At 37.0% G+C, this 22,168-nt stretch overlaps 1 protein-coding gene across 3 annotated transcripts in view; it reads right to left on the bottom strand.

The window, feature by feature from the left end:
- Nucleotides 1–22,168, bottom strand: part of MYO1E (myosin IE) — a 95,192-nt gene that overhangs the window by 21,796 nt on the left and 51,228 nt on the right. For all 3 annotated transcript variants that reach the window (XR_012624816.1, XM_074837165.1, XM_074837166.1), the window contains exons 8-19: nucleotides 21,945–22,079; nucleotides 20,636–20,768; nucleotides 16,899–17,095; nucleotides 15,837–15,917; nucleotides 15,375–15,461; nucleotides 14,036–14,122; nucleotides 12,731–12,898; nucleotides 11,862–11,947; nucleotides 11,190–11,271; nucleotides 10,267–10,373; nucleotides 6,297–6,395; nucleotides 1,884–2,028 (exon numbers count right to left, since the gene is read on the bottom strand). Coding sequence is in view for 2 of the 3 variants with exons in the window: in XM_074837165.1 (XP_074693266.1) it covers nucleotides 1,884–2,028; nucleotides 6,297–6,395; nucleotides 10,267–10,373; nucleotides 11,190–11,271; nucleotides 11,862–11,947; nucleotides 12,731–12,898; nucleotides 14,036–14,122; nucleotides 15,375–15,461; nucleotides 15,837–15,917; nucleotides 16,899–17,095; nucleotides 20,636–20,768; nucleotides 21,945–22,079 (1,407 nt within the window). In the remaining variant the exon portion in view is untranslated. The remainder of the gene's footprint in view (nucleotides 1–1,883; nucleotides 2,029–6,296; nucleotides 6,396–10,266; nucleotides 10,374–11,189; nucleotides 11,272–11,861; nucleotides 11,948–12,730; nucleotides 12,899–14,035; nucleotides 14,123–15,374; nucleotides 15,462–15,836; nucleotides 15,918–16,898; nucleotides 17,096–20,635; nucleotides 20,769–21,944; nucleotides 22,080–22,168) is intronic.

Raw genomic sequence — 22,168 nt, forward strand, 5'->3', positions numbered from 1 at the left:
GGAACTAGATCCATCAATCCTATGTGAGCACTCAGCTATTAAACAGAAGACAGACACCAGCAAATTACTTATTTCTTTGAAAAATACAGGAGTAAGAACCACCCCATCTGTGAAGGAATGGCTGCTGAAAATCTGTGCTCTTATAAGAGGCAAACATACTAAGCTTAGGGTATTTCAGCAGCCAGGAAAGAAAAATAGTTCCTTATATGATTTATTGCACAAAACTGAAAAAAAACCCTTTAAAATTTTTGATTGATTTATCCATAAGGTAGCATAACATCAAGAAAACAGTCATGATACAAAAATTATTTTGGTTTCTTCCCTTAATTATTTATCTCCCAAACTGAGATTGTATTTGGCTTGCAACTAACTGCAATGAATGGCATGCATGCAAAATAATTCCACAGTGAAAACAAGAAAATCAGGTTTGCTACAGTGTAAAATAATGAATGCAGGACTGGAAGATGTTGTTTAAATTACTAATTGTGGTTCCTTGTAATTACAAGCAACTAAGTTGTCTGTATTAATTCAAAAAGATACTTGACCAGAACGTGTACTCGCCACCACCCTGTAATAAACTTGAGGTCATCAGTAAAGGACTAAAAGTCACAACCGTGATTTCACAAGAAGAGGTATCAAAGACATCCACGAATGTCCAAGGCTGTCTCACAGACTTTGTAAGATAAAACTCACCAATAATCTTAAGAAATAAATCATGGCCTGTGCCACAGAGGAAGGCAGATAAAGCTCACACTTCCTCATAATGGCCTAGCTAAGGTGTTGCTTGCAATGACTAGGTAGGATTATTCCTATACTAGAATTTCCTGCTCTGCCAACATGCACCCAAGTATTCCAATAACCTACATCTTGAACACTATGTGTTTTATCATATAAACATGTCTCTCAGATGCCACGAATGTAAAGTCCCATTACTCCTTAACAGAGATGATACTATCTTACCCTATTTATGATAGAAACAACATAATTTCTATTAGATTTGGAGAAGTATTATCTTTTTCCCTTTAACAGGTATCTTCCCATGTGATTGGGCACAGCAGTGTCACTGACTGAACCACTGTTGCTCTACAGAGCAAAAAATATGTTTCTGGAAAAGAAAATGATAGCAATAGAAGTGTTCTGGTTTTATTTTGATATGTAACTTCAGGTAAAGCACCAAGAAACCACCTAATGCACAACTACAAAGTATGCTATACAAACTAAGCCCAATTTCTTCTGATAAATAAGGAATACGTGATGGTGAGTAGAGCACAGTTTTTTCCTTGACAACCTTCCTGAATAGTGATGTAAGAAAACTTTTTTCCAACAGATTTTGTGCAGTTTAGCAGCTACAGGATAAAAACAGCCTTATGATGCCTCCTTAATGTTCCCTTTGAATGGGATTTCAAGTTGCAGTCATTCTGGAACACTGATCTACTCAATGATACGTAACATATCCTTACCGTAACTGGGAGCGATTCTGTTTTCATCACTAGCTCTTGTAGTAAGAAAAGGACCTATTTTCTTGGGCTAATGGTCATAGATACGCATTCATGCCATGATATTATTTTCTTCATGTGACATTCTCTGATGGAATGTTGCCATGTGCAACCTGACACCAAAGCATCTTCATATCCCGCCTCCTTTTCTTGATGCATTTAATGTTCCTCGTGTTAGCATCAACATCATGCAGTGTCCTTGTGTACCGTGCCCATTATAAATGCACCTAGAATTCCCGTGCAGCCCTGAGGCACCTGCCCAGCTTGACTTATATTCTTACGCTTCTCCCACCTTAGCAGGTATCATGCTCTACTTCTGAGCGGGCAGGCCTTCTATTTCAGCAAAACAGTTTTCATATTTAAAGACTCGTGTTCTGCCACACTTACAGACTCTGGAGCTTTGATGAAGACTTTGGATTTCCCAAGCTGGTATTGGTCAGGATCCATGTTGACTGACTGAAGCAGGTGGAGAACTCCTTGTTTCTCTTCTCCTTTCCAGGAAGGCCAGGTTGCTTTTGTCAGAATGGCGTACCTTAACCACCAAGGAGAAGAGATGAAAACCTGGCATCAAACAGCAGCAGCAGAATACCACTTGACTCTTAGTCAGTATTACCATGGCAGGAGGGTTGACAATTTCAGTAGGACTTAGAGAAGCTTGGAGTGTGGGAAGATGCACAGTATTAAGATGTTACTTGTTTAGCAAGACCAAATAACTGCAATGGGAGGGACAACAGTGACCAGGAGTCTCCCATTTCCAGATGCAAAGTTACTATTTGGTAACTATAGTAGTTAATTATAGAAAGTTCTGCTATGATCTCCCTAAGTCCAGGGAAAGGTTATTTACTAGTAATGACTTATGGTCCAGATTTAAGTACCTACATACTTGGTATTCTAGATTCACTCCCAAGTATGTGGCCAAATTCCCACTCAAGCCTTCTCTGAATGACTTATTCTTACAAAGGCCTTTTTTGTTTCTAAGCAAGTGACCAGCTGATGCTTCTAACCCACCTGTTCAGCAGTTGGTCTGCATTTAGCAGGGGAGCCATTCTTGGCTTTATCCCAGAAAGCCTTTGGCTTGGCCTCTGGTACAAGAGGGAAGATATAATGATGTTGGTGCTACCTAGAGGGTACACTGGGAACTGACCACACAAACGGTGAGGAAAGGAGGCAGGGAAGCGCTATAATACCATGCCTTTGATAGGAAGAGGTGAGTAGTCTTCTGACTCATGGTATACTCTTTAAGCCTTGAAAATGAGGTGGATGCCAGGCTGTGGCCCCTTTTAAACTGTCCACTTTTTCAGGCTTAACTTGGGCTTTTGGAAGTGCCAGGCTGGAGTTACAAAGCTGCCTTGTTCCACTGCCCATCAAGGAGCACTGATGGGCTTTAGCTGCCTTGGCATATCTATGGTAACTTCTCTAGCAGCAGTTATTTGGACTCCTTTGACAATGAGACTGGAGAACAGCTAAAGATGTTGTGACAAATATTCTTCCTCAAATCTTTCTTTTATGTTCTTTATTCTTGACAATTTTTTTAATGCCTTAAGCATACTTGAGTTATATAAACTAAATCATGCTTATTAGTAAAACTATTCAACCAATGAAAAAAGTGGTAAAGTATGGATTTCAGTTTCTAATTCCCAAGTTCTTGTTTCTTAAGATTTAGGTAGCTCTGAAGAAATGTTTTCAAAAAAATCACACAAGGAATTGTTAGAAAATTCATTAAGAAAGTGTTCATTACTCATTCTTGTTGTATCTAAAATGTATCCAGCCAGGAAGCAGAAACACTGTCATGCAACTTAAATAACAATACCACACAAAGAAAAATAGCAAACAGTTAAAAAGGAATGTAACACAAAACCCAAACACCTCTGAATAGCAACTGTATGAAAAGAGAAAGCTAACTTATGAATAATTCAGTAGAATTCAAAAGGATCTGGTGATGTTCATATCTATTATTAGTTAACAAATACTCAGGTACTATGCATGACAGTTAACAAAGTAGCTCTTATACCATCTTAAATACAGAACTATATACATAATCTATGGTTACAGACAATGTGTAAACTTAATATTTAAGTAATTTATCAGTATTATGGGATAAACAGATGCAACCTAGTAAGGAGCTGTAACTTAAAGTAGCTCCCAGCTTATTTAATTAACAGCCTCTTTTGAAAGTTCATCATGTACTGCCAACAGTATAGTTGTAGAGGTGGGTCTAAGCAAGTCTGAATTTAAAGGAGCTGATGTTAATAAAGGCATTTGAAACTGCTGCCTTCCACACAACAGAATCTGACACTACATTTCAGCATGTTACAAACTTTCCTGCATCATCTGAGCTGTAAAGCAGGGCACAGGGAAAAACATCACTTAAGACCTTTTAATGTAAGTAAAGCTCTCAGGTACAAAATAAGAATAGATTTTAAATTCTCCTTTTTCATAAACTCAGATTAACTTCATACATTTTATTGGTGTGACAAGTCAACAGGGCAGAACAGATTATTCTATAACATGTACCAATTAAGCATTTCACAATTTTATAACATGACCATTCTATCATTGTTCACTGCTGTTTAGAAATAGCACTTTCTTCTAATGTACTTGTGCATGCTTCCCATTAAACTGGTCACGTCACTATCCACAGATCCAGGTTTTTCAAGCTTGTGTAATTTGATCTTACAGAGGATTTCAGCACAAGTACTAAATGTCTTCTTAAAATGCTTCTAAAACAGTTTCAAATCATGACTGCCCCCCCCAAATTATCTATTAAATTCACAGTATGCAGTTAGGTCCTATGTCTAAATATGGGAATATGGAGTTCAGCTTTCAGACTGGTTATGCTTTGAAACACACAGGCCTTTTCAGTGACTGTGGCTTTTTGCATGCAAATGTAAATTTTGTACATAAAAGTCTATTCAGCCCAGAAATCTCCACTTACATGGAGCTGCCAAGGAACGCCCAATGAAAACAAGTGTACAAGCATGCATTTCCTGTCCATCCCATGCCTCAGCCCACTTTTACTCACACTGACTCAGGGTGTCAGAACAGAACTTGTTCTGGATGCTAGGGAACTGTGAATGGAAAGGTTGCAGGAAGAGTTTTACTCATAACAAAATGTTAAGTTTAACAAGTCTAACTTGAAACAAATGGATGTATTTCATAAATGACTGTTTCAGTTGCCTGTGGATCTCTACATATGAAGTATAGAAATCTATTCACCTTCCAGAAGTACCATGCAGCTTTCCTTTGTGCATGATGCCCACTAGCTGATGCCTGCAAGCAGTTGGTGCTAATTGCTGTAAGGGGCCTCAGACAACAATGTGCCCAAGGACACAATTTTTGCAACTGTGATGGGAACATTTAGGACAGGGCAGACAAACCGGCAGACACCTGTGGAAACCCCTCAGGGACTCTTCCCCAGATTTCAGTACCCTTTTGCAATGTATTAACATATGCATTAGATTCTCTGAAAACAGGTGTGTACTTCTCGGAAATTACATGAATATTCATTTCTTTTATTGTACATAATAAGTGTGCCCTTGTCTTTCGGCATTCATGTTAGGTGGAATGATCCCCCGTGCATCCAGCACTGCAATGAAGAATGCCTGCCTTCTAAAACTTCAAACTAAGTCTTAGAGAGGGTTTTTTGAGACCAAATTTACAGTAACATGCAGACCTCTCAGACAGATTTCTAGACCTGCACAGCCCTCACAATCAGTGTTCCAACAACTGTGAAGGCTAGATTTAATGCACATTAGTCTGTTATTCTGCCTCAGCAACAGTCTGTGTTAACTATTTTGACCTGAAGCAATTCATGTTTACGTGTTTGGGCTTGAAGATCATGAAGAAAAAGGGATTTTAAATTGTTGCATAATGAAAATTGAGTCCATACTTGAAAATATTTTAGGTCTGTCTATTACTAGATGATTAGAACATTCTCTATACTATGAAGTATTATCAGTGGCTTTGCTCTGTGCTGTCTGATTAATTATACTCCAGTCCTTACAACAACTGGTTGTTTTTTTTATATTCTCAAACGTAACACAAAGGCTTCCAACAAAAGCTGATTTGTCATGTAATGCCCCAGTGTGGGTATTTATTAGCTGTATGTCTCAATTTTCTAAAAACCAGAAGCTGAATGTTGTATAAATCTTGAAATTGCTCTTAAATAAGAGGATTTCATTAGCTAGTGGAGGTAGTTAATCATCTTAACAGCTGGTCCTAAGACACTGAAAAAAAGGTTGGTTGTACAGAGCTCTGACTTGCTTTCACACGGTGAGCAGTGCAGGGGTTTGAGTTGTAACCATTCCCAGCTGTTTGAACACCAGTGGAAGGATAGGACAAGCAACTTAAGCTAAGGTTACTCTTTACACTGAAATGGCTGAATGGCAGGCACGTATTGCTTTACTTATCTTCTGTCATTGGGAAAGAAGAGTTGAGAGCACTCAAGCAGTAACACTTTAAACAAAATCTAGCAGCTAGACACTCAGATTCCAGGCTCTGCAGTTCAAAACTCTAAGTTCCCTTAACTCTTCTTAACTTTGAGAGGAACCCTCCCACAGCACTACAAAAAGAACTGAGGTCTTAGGCAAGTTTACAGAAAAATGAAAAGTCTTTCAAACACACAAAGCCAGTCTTTAAGACACTTTCAAATCTCCGTGTAACCTAGATTGTGAGCAAGGCAAATGGAGAAAAAGGAAAGGGTAAGTGGAAAATGAGAAGCTTTCAAAACTTGCAACTTATTTTCCTCCTCCTCATATAAACAACTGTCCTGTAATACTTCAAAATTAGTATTACTCCTACCTCTGCAAAAACTTCTTGAAAACCCGCCTGTAGGCATAGCCAGCTCTTCTTACTCGAATATTTTCTTTCAGACCCAAGTATTCCACTTGATGTTTTACCCTGTGAACAAAAACAATGCAAAACTTGCAGTCCATTTTATTTCACCATATTTGTGGATTGAGGTATTCTTAAAAGTCTGTATCTTGTTTAAAGACTACTGACTTCTAAAATTCATGCACAGGTATGTGAATCTATTCTTGCACCTTACCATGTGCATGGTAGGAAAAATATTCAAGGCAGGTAGACTACATATGTCTATGAATATGTAATATCTGAAATATATGTAGCATGTTTACCTTAGCATTTTTTCCTAGATTAATTTCCCATTCCCTAATTTATGTATAAATTTCTTAACTAATATTATTACCCATAGAAGGCCAAATAACTGTTAGCTATACAATCACATAGCTGGTACCCAAAGGAGGGGGAAATTGTTTTGTGTTCTTTTATTGTAGGTTTCACCTAAGTTTTACATAGCTCAAACATCAATGGTAGCACACAGTAGCTCTTTTTGGTTGTTCTGGAGAAGGAACCAAAACTGATAGCTGGAGAAAGCCCCAGATGCCAAACCTTCATTACAAAAAGAATCAGAAAGAGGAAAGCCAGGCCAGTATATTCATGAAAAGCTCATATTCCTCCTAATGTTATCATGCTGCAAAGGAAGGATTTGAGGATAGGCACAAGACTGGCTGAAGCATGCCTGGCAACCTTGTTCATGGCATACTTTAATAACAAACAAAAACTGAGCTGGTACCTGTCCCAGAGAAAATGTTAATGGCTGTGGAGGGACTCTGCTGCCCATGTGAACTGAAACATCGTTATCCCAACACCATTACAGTTCCCTCATGTAAAACGTGTTCATTTAACTTCTAAACAGGCAAAAAATATGTCCACATAAATCTCAAACCAGAAAAACAGCAAAAGAAAAGTTTCCTTTTGGCACCTTTTCCCCTTTCTGGAGCTGCAGTATGTTATGTTCCTTTTTATATATCCTGCTAGTCTACTCTTTAATGCTTGGAGATTTGATTTGAAGAATTTCAGTTAGCTTCCTTAACAATGTATAACTCTTGTTGTTTTTCTTTGCATTTCCTTGATTTCCTCATCCAAGTCATGTGCCTGGAAGAGGCAATGTCAGTTTTTAACTCTGAAATGTGGTATTCTTTCTGTTGCTGTTCTTTCATAGGGCAAATTATAGAAGCTTTAGGTTTCAGTCAGAAATACAAGTTAAGATTTTAGTCCTGCAAGCTTAACAAATAGTACATAAAAGAGCATTTCTTTACATATAATCAAAATCAGTGAGCCTGTAAGGAACCATATCATTTTGTTTTGCTTACTATTTCTTTGATTTTGCAAGATTTTTCAAATCCTGAAAAACTCTGTTAATTCAACGTTACTTCTCTAGCTGTTTTTAAATGTTGTATTGCCTGTTGATTTTTTCCCTTTTTTTGGTTGAAACGTTCTTTTCACATAAGTCATAGTATAAAGGAAAAAAACTTTTGAAATCCCATGCTACAAATGACAAAAGCCCTTCAGTTATTTCTTTTTAAAAAACACTTGAGAGGTATTTTACTAAACGATGAGTGATACTGCTCTTTTAGCTTATAATAAAGAATACTGCACATTTTAATCTTTCTGTGTTCAAGGAAAAGTGTATTTTGTACCCACTCCAAGAATCCTGGTACAGTAGAAAGTTGGTGGACGAAAATACATTTTCCTGTTTATAACTTTTCCGTCCTGTTCACATCTGGAATAATGCACTGGAGCAACAGTATTACTCCCATTTTCTTACTCTCCTGCCAGTATTAGTGTCCAGCAACAGAGAATTTGAGACATTTTTCTGTTTTTCCTTTTCTTTCTGAGAAAAGGCACACTGAAAATCTCCCTCCAGGCATCAACCTCAAGCAGGTCAAGGTCTGGGAATTCAACTAATGCAGCAATTTTGAATACAAGTCCAAGTGGCTGTGCCAGGACCTGAACAAAAACACATTTCAAGAACACCCCAATTTTTGGAATAACTAAGGTATTATACAAGGTTTAGGTATTACATAAGGTCTATGTTTCAGTGCTAAATATTCTGGAATTATTCAACAGCAGTACAAAGCTGGAGTGACACGGCTTCTGCGAGCATGAAGACATGCTTTGGGAAGCGGGTTTTTTTTCCCCTTTTGCAGTAGTATTTTCATCATCTAGTAACATACTACCGCTAAATAGATTAGATATACTACTCCCATCACATTGACTATGGCAGCATGTGTATGTTACAGCATTATGTGATCACAGAACAAAAAAAACCCTAAACCTACATTCAGCAAATATGACAAACTCGGCTATGTTTTGTATTTCTCTTAACACTGAACTTTCCCACAGTAAAATTGTGAAACAACAAAACTAAGTTTAAGTTTGAGGTTTCATATGCATAAAAATTACTTTTCCCCAGACATGTTACTAACTGCTGCAGCATACGTATCCTATGTGAGGTCGTAGTACAGTATATGGGAAATCAGTCTGAAATGGGACAAAATGTTAGCATTTTTCAACAGGATGAAGGATAACCATTATAAGAACTACTTCCATTTGTATCCGAGTTTGATGGTATAAAATCCTTTGTATTTTATTTGTTATCAGTAGCTGCTGCATTTGCCAAATATCATCCTCATTATGGGAAAACAAGAAATCTTGCCTATTTTTTCTCCAAAAGGAGTTTCCTGAAAGCTGGCCTTTTCTCAGGACTAGGTTTTGGGGGTTTTGTTTCACTGGTCTCCTAGCAACACCTTCCACAATAATAGACCTGTTTTCCAATATGTAAATGATCAGTTTTAAAAGCCCCTCAACTTACAGTTAAAAGTTTTAGACATACTTTTTCCAGGATCACTTTCCTCCTTCGGTCCCCAGTGTCAGTGGAAAATTAAGTGCTGCATAGCAGGATTTTCAGGGGTGGAAAAGCTAGAGAAAGAGGGTCTACATTTACTGCCAAGAGCTAAATGACACTTTCAAGTGCAGTCCCAATTGTGGCTTCTGTAAGTGCCCTACATCTGCATGTAATTGTGCTAGTCTGCATGCCAAATGGCAGGAAGTGAATTCTGGTGTGGTGTTGATATGGTCAAGAATGCTTTTTATCAGACTTACTTTGCAAGTTGTTTCAGTGTGACAAAAATAACCACTTGCTTTATCAGCAGTTTTACCAATACCAAAAGTACTTGGTATATAGTAACAAATGTTATCTATATTAGGACCTCACATAGGACATCCATACTGTACTGATCACCTACCTCAGTGCAAAAAAGACTATCTTTTTTCAGGTAATAGGAAGATGCTATAAAGCATCATGTAGTTAAAGATACCTCAAAACAGATGCAGTAAACCAAACAGATGATTTAGACATTTATTTAATGTCTATATAACCACCTGATATGATATACTAGTGACTTCTCTTTAAAGAGCTGGATAATGAAACTTAAAAGTCAAGAAGTGAAGAAGGGACCTTCTATGTTCTTGACCATAGACACTTTTTGGTAAGTTGGATACATAAAAGCAGATACAGATATCCTGTTGGCTTTTTAGCTACCTAATAGAAGCTGTTTTTCAAAGCATAAAGCAAAAGTTAGAACTGATGTATAATGCATTTGGTGTGCAAATTCTACAAGAAAAAACGAGTCTTTAATACACCAATTGCGTTACTGTTATGCAAACATTGATTGTTCGTAACTGATATGAGGAAAGCCAAGAACTTCACATACTAACTGCTGATTTAGACCAAGTGACCACACCTTATCTTCAAAGTTTAGGAGAGGTCATGCCACATTTCATTTCTGAAGGTTTTAGAGTATCCAGTTCTGTTTCTCTATAGGATGTATGATTACAAATTATAAATTTTTGTGGCTTTTTTTGACTATTAGTACTGCTTCTCATCACATACTCTGCTTATCCATACCTGCTCTCCTCCCAATCTCGAGACTTCTTTGTTTCATTTGGTTTGATGCAGCGGATGTAATGGGGTGTACACTTCATCAGGGTGCCAACAAGGTCATTTGCTTGTTTCTGTAAAATTGAGGGAAAACAATAGGTTCTGAGCTGAACAGGCTAAATCCTGTGAGAGAATTCTAAACATTATCAACCCTCTGCTAATGATTCAGTTGACTGGATCCAGTTGACTTTGGTCTTTCTCCAGAACAACTAAAGTGTCTTGGGACAGTAAGCACCCTATGAAAAATTTATCAGTAAATAGAAAGCACCATTATCTCCAGCTATGTAATATATTTAAATTATAAGGAATGTACCAGGTGAACTTGACTGTCAGGGTGAAGTATGAGGAAAGAGGTTGATAAAATATCGATTTCCAATATCTGCAAGTGTGTAATCTAAGCATATATTTTACAACCCGACTCCAAAAAGATGCTCGCTTTCTAACACATGCTGCCTTACTCAGCACACACTATGGTCAGTAGAAAGACTTCTGTTGCCTTCAGTGGGTGTTGGATCAGGCCCCACTGCATTTCTGCACTATAAAGAGACCAGTTATCTGTAGTTAATTGTAGGACATCAAGTGGCTGAGTGAAGGGGCTCATTCATTATGCACATGCAAGTACTATTATCACTACCATCAATTGCTCATTTGGAAATTTCACTGCTGTAGAATGCAGCTGAACAAAACATTTAATGAACAGTGACACTGGGCAAAACATGATTCTAACAGCTGAAACAACACATCACTTTGCAATCAAGATACCCCTGATGTCTACCTTTAAAAACGTCTGGACAGTAAAAAACAGCAAAGACTACTTTTTTTAACGTAGGTATCCATACACAAACACACACCCATATGTCCACGTACAAACACAGAAGAACTAGACATACTTTGATTTTACTGCCCGCAGTGGTAGGACGGCCCTTCTTCTCCACTTGAAGATTTTCAGGAAACAGAGCCTTTATAAAAGGCCTGGGAAAGAATTATAACATAGTGTTGGCATAGAAAGACAACAGGAATGTCAAGGAGTATGTTGTAAAAGTTGATAGTTGAGCAGAATATAAATAGCTATTTCTATTAATCTGTAGTTATATCAAATCTATTTTAAGATTAGTATTTTCCATGAGCTTCGCTCCTCACAGAGATCCCTTGCTATTTTAGTGAGCCTTGGAAGACACAATACCAGGCTTCTAGACTCAAAGAAGCACACACTTCTCAGAAAGTAAGCATCAATTAATTAAAACATATAACCAAAAAATGTTGCTTTACATGTTAACAGTGCCTGTTCTGAGAGAATGGCCAATCATTGATGGCCTTGTTTGAGGCCAAAACAAGTGGCTGTCATTATACCATTTGATTCTGACACTGCAGCACCTTATTTATTCAGATTTGCAGAAAATGAAGGTCAATATAATGCAAGTGATACTGTTCTACTGCAGTGATGGTTTATTTACACTTTTATACAAATGAGTTCAAAAGTTGCAAAGCAGAGAAGTCAGGCCCTCTGCATCCATCTGAACTAACACGTTATTCCTAGCTTTAAGCAAGTTTCGCTTACGTACAAATCACTGCTCTGCATGAGTTCAATCAAGTCCATGAAAAGAACATCCCGATTTCTCTCGCAGAATCCATCCATATCATAAGATACCTGGGCCAAGGTGGAAATTGATTGTTTGTGGTAAGTTGAGAACCCAGTAATTAAAAGAAAATTTAAATTCTGTCCTCATCAGTAGCTGTTCTGAACTTTCTGATTAGTCTGGTATAACTTAGATACTACATTGATCACTAAATCCTTGCATATATTATTAGTTAACTCTTTCATAACAAACAAAGAAATTTCATCCATATATTTAAAATCAGTGAAAACCATATATTTAGAATCAGTGAAAAAGAATGTTACGGAGCTAGTTGAATAGAATATGACACAAGTGTATTTAATACTGAATTTTATTGAAGAAAAATCTTTGCATGATAAGGGTTTACTAACTATAACTACACGAAATCATGAATAGTCTGAGAAACATACCCAAAGGAGATAGAACTGTACATTATATTCCCAGTTTTATTGGTGTATCATCACCTAAGGATCTTTTTAATATCTGAATTCTTTAAATTTACTGCTACTATAACCAACAATTAAGATTATAATTAATAAAAGACTAGGGGTATTTATTTATTACATTTAATATTAAGTTCTGGTTAATAGGTTTGATAGCAGCAAGGCTCAGACTCATCTCTCCTAAGTAAGGGACCTGTGTTAGGGCATATTTGTTCTAAGCTCCCTACACTGTGAAAGGAGGACACTGTCTCCTGAGGTAATCTGGTTACTTAAAATCAAAACAGCTCTCCAGGGCTTCCTCCTTTCTTTGATTATTGTTCTTTTTCTTGATAAATACACTATGCAGAATTCAATGATGATTTTTCACATTACCTTTCCAGCATAATGGTGAATGATAAATCCCTGGTTCCAGCTGTTGAAATGTTCATGAGTCCCAATTTGCATCTGGAGTTTTTGAAGCAGTGTTTGGTCAGCTCCTTCTCCCACTGCATGCATTGTGGCACACACATCATCTAAAATGCTCATAATTCCTGGGGGATTCTAATGCATTGGGGAACAATAACAAAAACAGCAGAAGTAAGGAAAATGTTATGATGCCAGTTGTTCCCCCCAAACAGAAAATTGTCTTTGCTACAGAAAAACTCTAGAGCAAAGTCACAAAGGAAGAATTGTCAGTAGAGTTCACAGTAGAGATAAACTATCTGCATGCCTGTGTACAAATTAAAGGAGCGATGCCACTTTGTGTAATGAGAGTGACAGTGGGAAATGATGGGGAAAACAATGATTGCTGTTAAAAAAACAAACCCAAAAACCCCAAAACGCCCAACATTTAGTTTTTAATTCCTTCACAATGCAATCTTCCTTCTCATTCCACCAAAAAATAAACCCATGTCTGAGGTAAGTATTTAAACTCACATGCTGTAGTTTGACAAACTTAGAGCTAAATATTTAAGATTGTGACAGAAATCCTATCCCCTTTCTAGTTATCCTGATACAGATAGGAGATGGGCAAAATCTAATGTGCATTTAAGTGCAAGTCACTATAGTACCTGAACTGTTAAAATTATCTCCTTACATGAGGACAAAGAACTAGCTGACAAACAAACTACTTCTGTCTTAAAGAACAACTCAACGTTTGATGTCGCCCCAGATCAGAACATAAAGACTTTAAACTGCAGAACATTCTGTGGAGCAAAGACACAAAATTTCTGTTATCTACATCATCTCCTAATACTTCCTCTTCTCTTGTTTCTACTTAATCTGCAACAGTACCTCAAAGGAAGCTGGTATTGTAGCTTCCCCAAACTGAAATTCATCTCCCAGGGACGCAGAGAGTCTTATCTGATGTACAGTAGCATATGTTGTAAAGTTTGTGATAAATTCAGGTGGATAAAATTTTAATTTCCATTATTATATTTTTTTTGTCACACATCAATCATACTACCTTATGGTTCTCTTTTTGGTCGATATCTTAGATAACATATATCTTAGATGACATACCTCTTAGAGCTCTTATAAGACATCTTATGTAAGATTTATATATAGGCTCGGTATGACTCAGTAACTGAACAACAGTATTTGCATTTTTCCTATGAATGTTCTTGACAGCAAGCAGTTGCCCAAATATTTTAGAGAACACCTTGTTGTTTTTTCCATCTGTTTGTTCTAAATACTTACCACTTTGTTCTCTATAAGGTCACACACTATTTTGTTGTTGAAGTAATCTATTGGTGTCCATCTAATTCCTTCTTGCACGTATTCTTCCTGTTAGGTAAAAAGAAAGACGCAAATATTCCTTTGCACCATGGATGTAGCACTAGATTTATAATGCACTATGTATATACAAACTCTGCACTCCTCATGTTCAGAAAGACTTGCCAAATGTATGATTGGGGGAAGTGGGAGAAATGACCCTACTGGCAGTTAAATCCAGCTCTCTGCTGCCCAACAGATGAACAGGAAGCATTCTCTGTTCTCCCCAAACATTCTTCTGTCATTCATAGCCCTTGAGTAGTTACTGGTAAGAGCAGGAATATTTCATCAGTGCATTTATTGTCAAAGCACTTTGCAAACAGTAACAAAGTGACTTTTACAGTGTCTTGACAGTGCACCTAAGCATCCATATCGTCATCTATTTTAAAAATTAAGATTGTGACAGGCATATCAAGGATCAGACCCCCAAAACAACACATTTAGAAATGGAGACACTGCTCTACTTTTTATTTCTGCACTCAATTACTGTAACCATAAAGACATTTAGAGACTGACTGGGGAAAAAAATTATACTAAAATTTAATTAAATGAATCCCCTCAGCTGCATACATATGAGTTCAGCTAGACACTTAGCAGGTCATTTGTGTGCTCAACTGCAATGATCAGTTCCTTCTATACAAAAGCAATTGTGTATGCACATTCTTGAAAACACTGTCCTAAAGTTGGTGCCAGGCCTGAGCTCATACTGTACACAAAGCTTCTGTCTCAGCTGCATTGTCTGCCCTCCCATGCAGAAGCTCACATTCATGTAAAGTGAGATTTTGCAGTAAGACTGTAAGCAGAGAACTGCAAATAATTTCTGAAGTATTTCTGCATTTGTCTCAGTAATCTCTTTCGTTCATATATATAAATATATATTAAATAAAATTTTAAAAAGGGTGTGGAGGAGATTAAGAAAAGTATTCCTATGTGTGTCATGGCCAACGAAAGCACAGGGATGGAACCAACTGCAGTTTTCGATTTCTGTCAATGAGTCAGAATATGCAGCAAGTCTGGGCAGTCATATGACTGCATTAGTACACTGTACGATGGACTCCCTTCTGTACCACTGTATGAGAGAATAAATGTCTGTAGCTGATGTGGTTTACAGTTTTAGGGTTAGCCAACAACAAAAGCTTTTTTTCTTTGTCTTACTTAATATGGCAAATTTTATTGTTAGCAGATGATGAAACCTCATTTTTTTTTACCAATTGAAAAAGCAATTGCTCATTTATGAATTAAAAAATAATAAACGTCTGGTTACCTGTTCTGCCTTCAGTGTCAGTTCAATAAAAATCTGCTGTAGTTTTTCATTAACAAAGTTGATACAGAACTGTTCAAAACCATTTTTCTATAGAAAAGGAAACAATTTAAAAATTAGTCTCATGCTTTATATACAATAATACTTAGTTCTTATGCTGGCAATAAGCTTCAAAGAAACACTGTCAATGATGGATGGGTTGCTGACTTTACAGACATTCTGTGTAATCTCAGATCTTTCTTTTAAGATCAATGACCTAGTTTCTTTGAAGTTTCTTCAATACTTTGTGCTTATTAAGTGAGACATTACCAGTGAGAAGCAATGCCCAGGAAGCTGGGTTGGGGCTTTTTGCTTTTATTCTGGCCACAGAATTTGGGGTTTTTTTTCTGTTGTGGATTTTTTTCCCCCTCTAATTAACAAAAACCTCTCCCAGGTCAGATCAGCTCAAACTCTGCATTGCCTTACCTGGAATATTTCAAAGCCATAAATATCAAGGACACCAATGTTATATTCTTCATGGTCCTTCTCCATAGCCTTATTAATAGACTAATAAAACAGAGACAAAATGTAAAACAAAGTGTAGTTTATCTATTTAAAAGATATATTCATATACTTAAATCTTTATGTTACAACATTGGGTTTCTTCAGAAAGAACATATTTGAATAAAAAAATGCACAATATTTTACTTTCACTTTTTAATCAATTGTTATTAACAGCTAGGAAATGAACAGTAATACTATCCTGTTTTCCAGGTTAGTAAGCCTTTGGATCTACTGTTTGTAAAAATCTTTCCCCTTTGGTGTAATTGGCTCAGTTAGAGAAAAGGAACAGCAAAAAAAAGAACAGCTTTAAGTCTGATATTTGATGTATTTTGCAGATGGTACCATGAATCTTTTCACCTATTTCTGTATTCTCCTACTTTGCAGTGTCAGTGCTAGTACAGGCACATAGTGGGAATTACAGAGCTGTCAAGACAAGGGAGACTTCTGAGACACTAGCAGTGCCACCACGGAGGAGACTTCTCCTTCACCTAGCCAGCATCTGTGGGCAAAGGTAAGGCTTCTACCCCAGCAATCCAGCCCAGGGTCTCCTTTAGTGTGGAGAATGGAATTTGACCATTTCCTCAAATGCCAAAGTATCAGGATGTTGAAGTGGTTCTTTGCAGAATAGTAGGGTAAGAGAGCAGAGGACCACTAACCCACTAACGCTGCTCATCTGAAAATGCTCAACTACATAGGAGAAAGTGACACTCGGAGAAGTATGGATGCTGACAGGAAGGTGATGTCAGAATATCATATGGGACAGTTGTGGCAGGAGACTGAGCAAATATAATGCTGAAAGCACAGCTCATTTTCCTCAAAGAAAGCATAGCATTTGTCATATAATCAGCATTTGATATCTGTGGTCACACTCCCACTGCACTGCTCAGTGCTGCTGCTAAAGTTACAGACAAGAAAAGTGCTGCAAGGAACATTCCTAGTGTACTTGTTTTGATACTTCAGTAGAATCAAGCAAATCCCACTTACATCCACCAAGTAATCAAAAACACGGGAATGAAGGGCCTTGGCCAGTGCATCCCTGGTGTAGCAGGCTTGTTCCACATTTAGCGTTACATTAATGGACTCGGATTTGCCTCCCCACTTGCTGTCCATCTGTCTGCTCGTCAGTTTTTCCTTTAGGCGGTCCTGGTTAATTCCCAGGAGAAAAGCAGGGAAAGCCAAAACTGCAAGAAACATCAGGGTTGCTAGATTATAATTTACAGGCCAAACTAATACAGAATGAAAGAAAAAAAATTAGCTGTACCTCTAATAACAATCAGCAGTAACAAACCTCATGAGGCATGCAGCTTAAAAAGAAAAAGAGGAGGGATTAATGTCTTTGAAATTTCCCTAAGCTTCCCAAGGACCTTTTCAACTCTTTACACTTACATGGATTTCAATTAAGATAAAACACCTTGAAGTAAAATAGTCAGCTATTTCTGTACCTTCAGTCCTTCAAACATGTAAAGTGGTTTAGGTCATAGTTTTGACCTCTGTGGTTCAAGCAAATCACTCTTGGAGGATATGGAAATAAAACACAGAGCTCACACGTTAAATAAAACTGACACCACTGGAAATGCTTTGTAAAAACATGAAATTGTTAAAATATAATAAAGAATATGCTATCTGCTTCCTAATATTATTTCCCTTTCTTCTTCTAAGTTAGGATATTGCAAAAAGTTTTCAATTACTTTGCCATTTATTTGGTTTTGGTTTTTGAATCCCTCATTCTGGAAGTATTTTGCAAATTCTGGTTTCCCTTGTTTAAAAGTAAAGCAGAAAAATACATCTGTGCAATAAGCAGCCACAAGTCTGGCGGATTCTTTGCAGATGTTAGCTACAGGTGTCACACACCTTAAGGAATGGAAAAAGAGAAACGGCTTGAAACTATATGGAAATAGCTCCCAAGGGCAGCTCTTGGAGTTGGTATTGCACCTCTGCTAAACCACATAATCCTCTAACAGTGTTTCCTCCATGTTCCATTGCTTTCAGATCTACTTTACTGGTGTGAGGAGGATGTAAAATAATCACTAGGGCAGCAGTCACTTGTGCTTAACACATCTGTAACATCACAGCGTGATTTTGCTAAACCCTTCAGTACATTAATCCAAAATTATTTTTAAAACGGCAAGTAACTGCCAGCTTTCTGAAATCTGATTTATTACCATCAGCAAGCTGATTAAATCTACCCTAGGGTACTAGGAAGCACACAACGAACCAAAGTCGGCAACATTTCTGGTAACTCACTGAGAACTCAGGTTGAAGAGCACATGAAAAGGTCAAACATCATATGCTTTAGAATGCAAAAGGATGTAGGTAATTATAGACCAAGTATGTTCACGTATACTGTAAAGGTGCCAGAATAAGTATTTAGCCAATACTACTGTAATAATTTATGAAGACAACATAATGGTAAGAACAACCATGCATACCTCAGAAACTCTTCCTTCACAGTGCTAATGACTTTCTGTAAAGGAAGAATAGCTGGACATGACTTGATGTAACTTCAGATTCTTAAGATGCTTGATTATCTTCCCTAGTTAGGGACCATAGAGTTACTGTCTAGAAATTAATATAATGCAGGATATGTATGTAATTGAAAAAATGATCCTCAAAAAGCAATCAACAGCATTCTGTGGAATAGTTTTAAATACAATCTGTGAAGAAAAGCTGAAAAAGACTAGATTCACTTCATCAATTTTCAGAAAGTGTCAAGCAAATCCTTCAATACAATGCAAGTGTAAAGAGGCACAGTTTAAACTGCTTTCTGCATCCAGGAGAGAACAAGTAGTATTTGCCATGATTTGCAACACAGAAGATTAGAATAAATGAGAAATTTTTTTTCAACTATTAATATAATCAAGTACTGTAACAGTAATCACTAGCAGTTTTAAAGAAGTATTTGTCTAAATGTGTGTCAAGAATGGTCTGTATAGATTTGATCCTGACTCAGAGTAAAAGACTGGAGTTCTTGGTGTCTTGAGGAATGGCCTTTGCATGTTTCTCTGCAATTAGCTATATAACAACACCACCACTATTGACCAAATTCTTAAACTTTTTACTATTTCAGACTTACACATGGCATGACTTATCAGTGGTCTTTCATTGTGTTTTATCTTTTGTGGCTATCCAGGCTATAAACACTTTATTATTTAGTTGGCTAGGACAAAGGGTAAACTGGGGGGGGAAGATTAGTGGAGAGATGAACCCAACTTTCAAATTCATAATGCAGAAAATGTACTAGACATTGCTATTTCTTCTCTGACTTCTTTAAAATGCAGTATGTTTATGAATAAGTTCTATACTCATTCTATCTGCTAATTTCTTCAATGTATTATTCATACACAACTTCTGTATTTATATCCCAGTGAGCAAGAGAAATATGGTCTACATGGCTCATGACAGAAATACATTCACATTTACCAACTTATTTTCAACTCAGGTCTTTTCAGTTTGTTACTTTTTGATGCAACCCACCCTGTATCTATCTCCTCTGGCTGTTAAATGTCTTGATTGTATCGAAAGATTTAATACTGTGATTTAAATGGAAGCACAGTAGCCCATTTGGAATTGTAAGGCATATAAAAAATCCTATACTTTTCTTTGGATGTATAAAATGCCACAAAACATTTTTCTTTGGGTTCAGTTAGTATTCTCTCAAATTAAGAAATTAAGGTTAAATACTAGTAATTTTTATTTCCCAATTTCTTAAAACAAATAGCAGGAGAGTACTCATGCAGTTGAGTGAGTAGTTAACTGCACAAGACACTTTATTCATATTTAACTTACCTAAAACTAAACAAAGGCCGTTTTCCTAAACATAAGGACCATTCTGAAATAAGGGTTAAGAGAATATATAGATATGTATAAGCTAAAATGTATGTTGTGCTTATCCACTCTGTCCTTAAACTATCAAGGTAGTATAAAATCAACATTAGATGTGAGGTATAAATCATGACAAAAATGTTTAAAACTCAAGATCCGTTATTCTTTCAACGTCTTGCTCATGTGGGCTGAGCTGATATAAAACAGCAGCAGGAGGCAAGGGATGCAAGGACAGTGCATTGTGGATAAGGAAATAATAGGGAAATAGTTACATAGTAGATGTTCTAATTGGAATAATTAGGAAATAATAAGGAAATAGTTACATAGCAGATGTAATAATGAGGTATGTGTTGAGAAATCTAAGACAGGGAACATAGATGCAGTATGTAAATTTTGCATTTCAATTCTGAATTTCTGTTTCCAAGGCACCTCTTCTGGCTGCATGTACATGTACCTATGCCTGAGCACTGACTGTGTACCTGAGACAGGATACTCCACCAGCTGGCAGGTGCTTTCACATGGCAACGAGGTCAGACAAACCATATCAGGAACAGGTGTTTTTATGAATGCCTGCTGATGCACTGAAAGGAGCAGAGTTCAAGTCTGCTTGAAAGTGTTTCTCACAATTGCTATTATTTCATGCTCAAAGACTGGAAAAGGATTTCTTAAACTCAAAATGCAAAATTACATTCCTAAGTCACTGGCATTGTACAAGACAAAACAGGGGCCTCAGTACCATTGGTTTTGGAAGAAAATCTAAATTAGCAGCCTCACACTATTAAGAAATGATGCAACTGTGTTTGGATAATAAGCAGCTCAAGATTCTTCACAAGGTTCACCTTGTGCCTTCTGGGTTTCAGCCCATTGCTACTTCTGTAACAGTTTCCAGAGGTACTTACACTCCTCACTCTCTACTCCTGCATAGTTGCCAACTTCTTTGAAGCTGATGTTTCCCAAATGCAGTATTCCTGCCACTATCTGCAGCACCAATGCCTGTTCCTCTGCAAAGATCCCAATCACACTCATTGCATGCTGGGAAGAAAAAGAAAAAAGTAATTGAATCAGTCAAAGAATCTGTTCAGTGACTCTTGTCATAGAAGTCCTTTTAAAATTCTGATGTTAAAAAGTTGAGTTTTTTAAAACAATTCAAATACCTAAGGCAACCAAATTTCATTACAGCCTGCACTGAAGTTTGAGAAGGTACCAGATGTCCTACTTCAGCATTTCTGTATTTTTTTTAGCTAAATACAGAAGCATCTACACCATTTAGAAGATAGCAAAATAAATTCTGGAAAAATTTAAGTTACTAAAAAACAAGCATCTGCTCTGAAGTGTCACACTGAAATAGTTTCATTGCAAAATGGGAAACAATGAACTTAAGGAGACAATGATTTTATTCCTTCTACACAGTCTATCCACAGAGACTAAGAAGTGTGAAGCTGTACTGAATGACTCTAAAAGCAGCACAGTCTGTCGGGCTTAGGCTGCTAATTTCAGCCACTTAGTAGAAAATAATCCACAACAACACTGGGTTTTGGAGACCAGAGTACATGGCAATTTACAGAATAGCTTCTCAACTGACTGTTTTTCTAAAATACTGAGTTAGCTAGAATACAACAGTAACTATTTTTTTTAGGCCTTTAAATGTGCTACATATATAAGTAAGAAGATGTGTTAATATGCTTGTTTTAAACAGTAAGTTTCTAGTAACAGGAGACCAGCAAGTTGAGGTGCAGCAAGTTGATGTGCCTTGCGTAAAGGTCACACAATGAATTGGCAGCAGCACTGGATGAAGATCCCTGATCTATCCTTTCTAAGTCCCTTTCTCCAGCCTTTCAGCTGCACTGTTTCAAATAGGCATGGAAGAGTAGTCACCACTAAGAATTCAGGTAAAACAGGGCACCCAGTTCCTCACTGTGTTTGCATTGTGTTACTGCAGATTATCAATTAAACTTCATTAAATTTAAAAGAACAAACAAAAACCAAAACATCGTTCTATAAAAAGTATCTATCTTCTCAGCATTGTTAGACTGCAACGTAGGACCTCTTCAGGGTAACATACCTCCTCCTCAGGGTAAAATAGAATTAAAGTAAGTTATACCTACATTAATTTCTCATTTCCACATCAATACATCAATGTTACTACAAATGGACAGTGAAATGAACATATATTCACCACTATGCAAATGATAAGAGTAAAAAACTCACCAGTGTTTCTTGGAAATCTGATTTGTCATTGATGTCATCAACTTTGTAGGACCCAGAGAGACTCAGATAGTAATAATAGTCCATACTGGTAATGCCAAGACCGCTTTTTTGTTCTGAGGAGGCCCCTTCAATTAGCTGCAGATTAAAAATCCCAAAATTAGGTATCATACAACGACCTTCAGCAGAGATGAGGCAAGTCAGAAACAGGTGACTGAGCCTGAAAT

This window comes from Strix aluco, chromosome 12 (genome assembly GCF_031877795.1).
Source record: "Strix aluco isolate bStrAlu1 chromosome 12, bStrAlu1.hap1, whole genome shotgun sequence".
Taxonomy (NCBI): domain Eukaryota; kingdom Metazoa; phylum Chordata; class Aves; order Strigiformes; family Strigidae; genus Strix; species Strix aluco.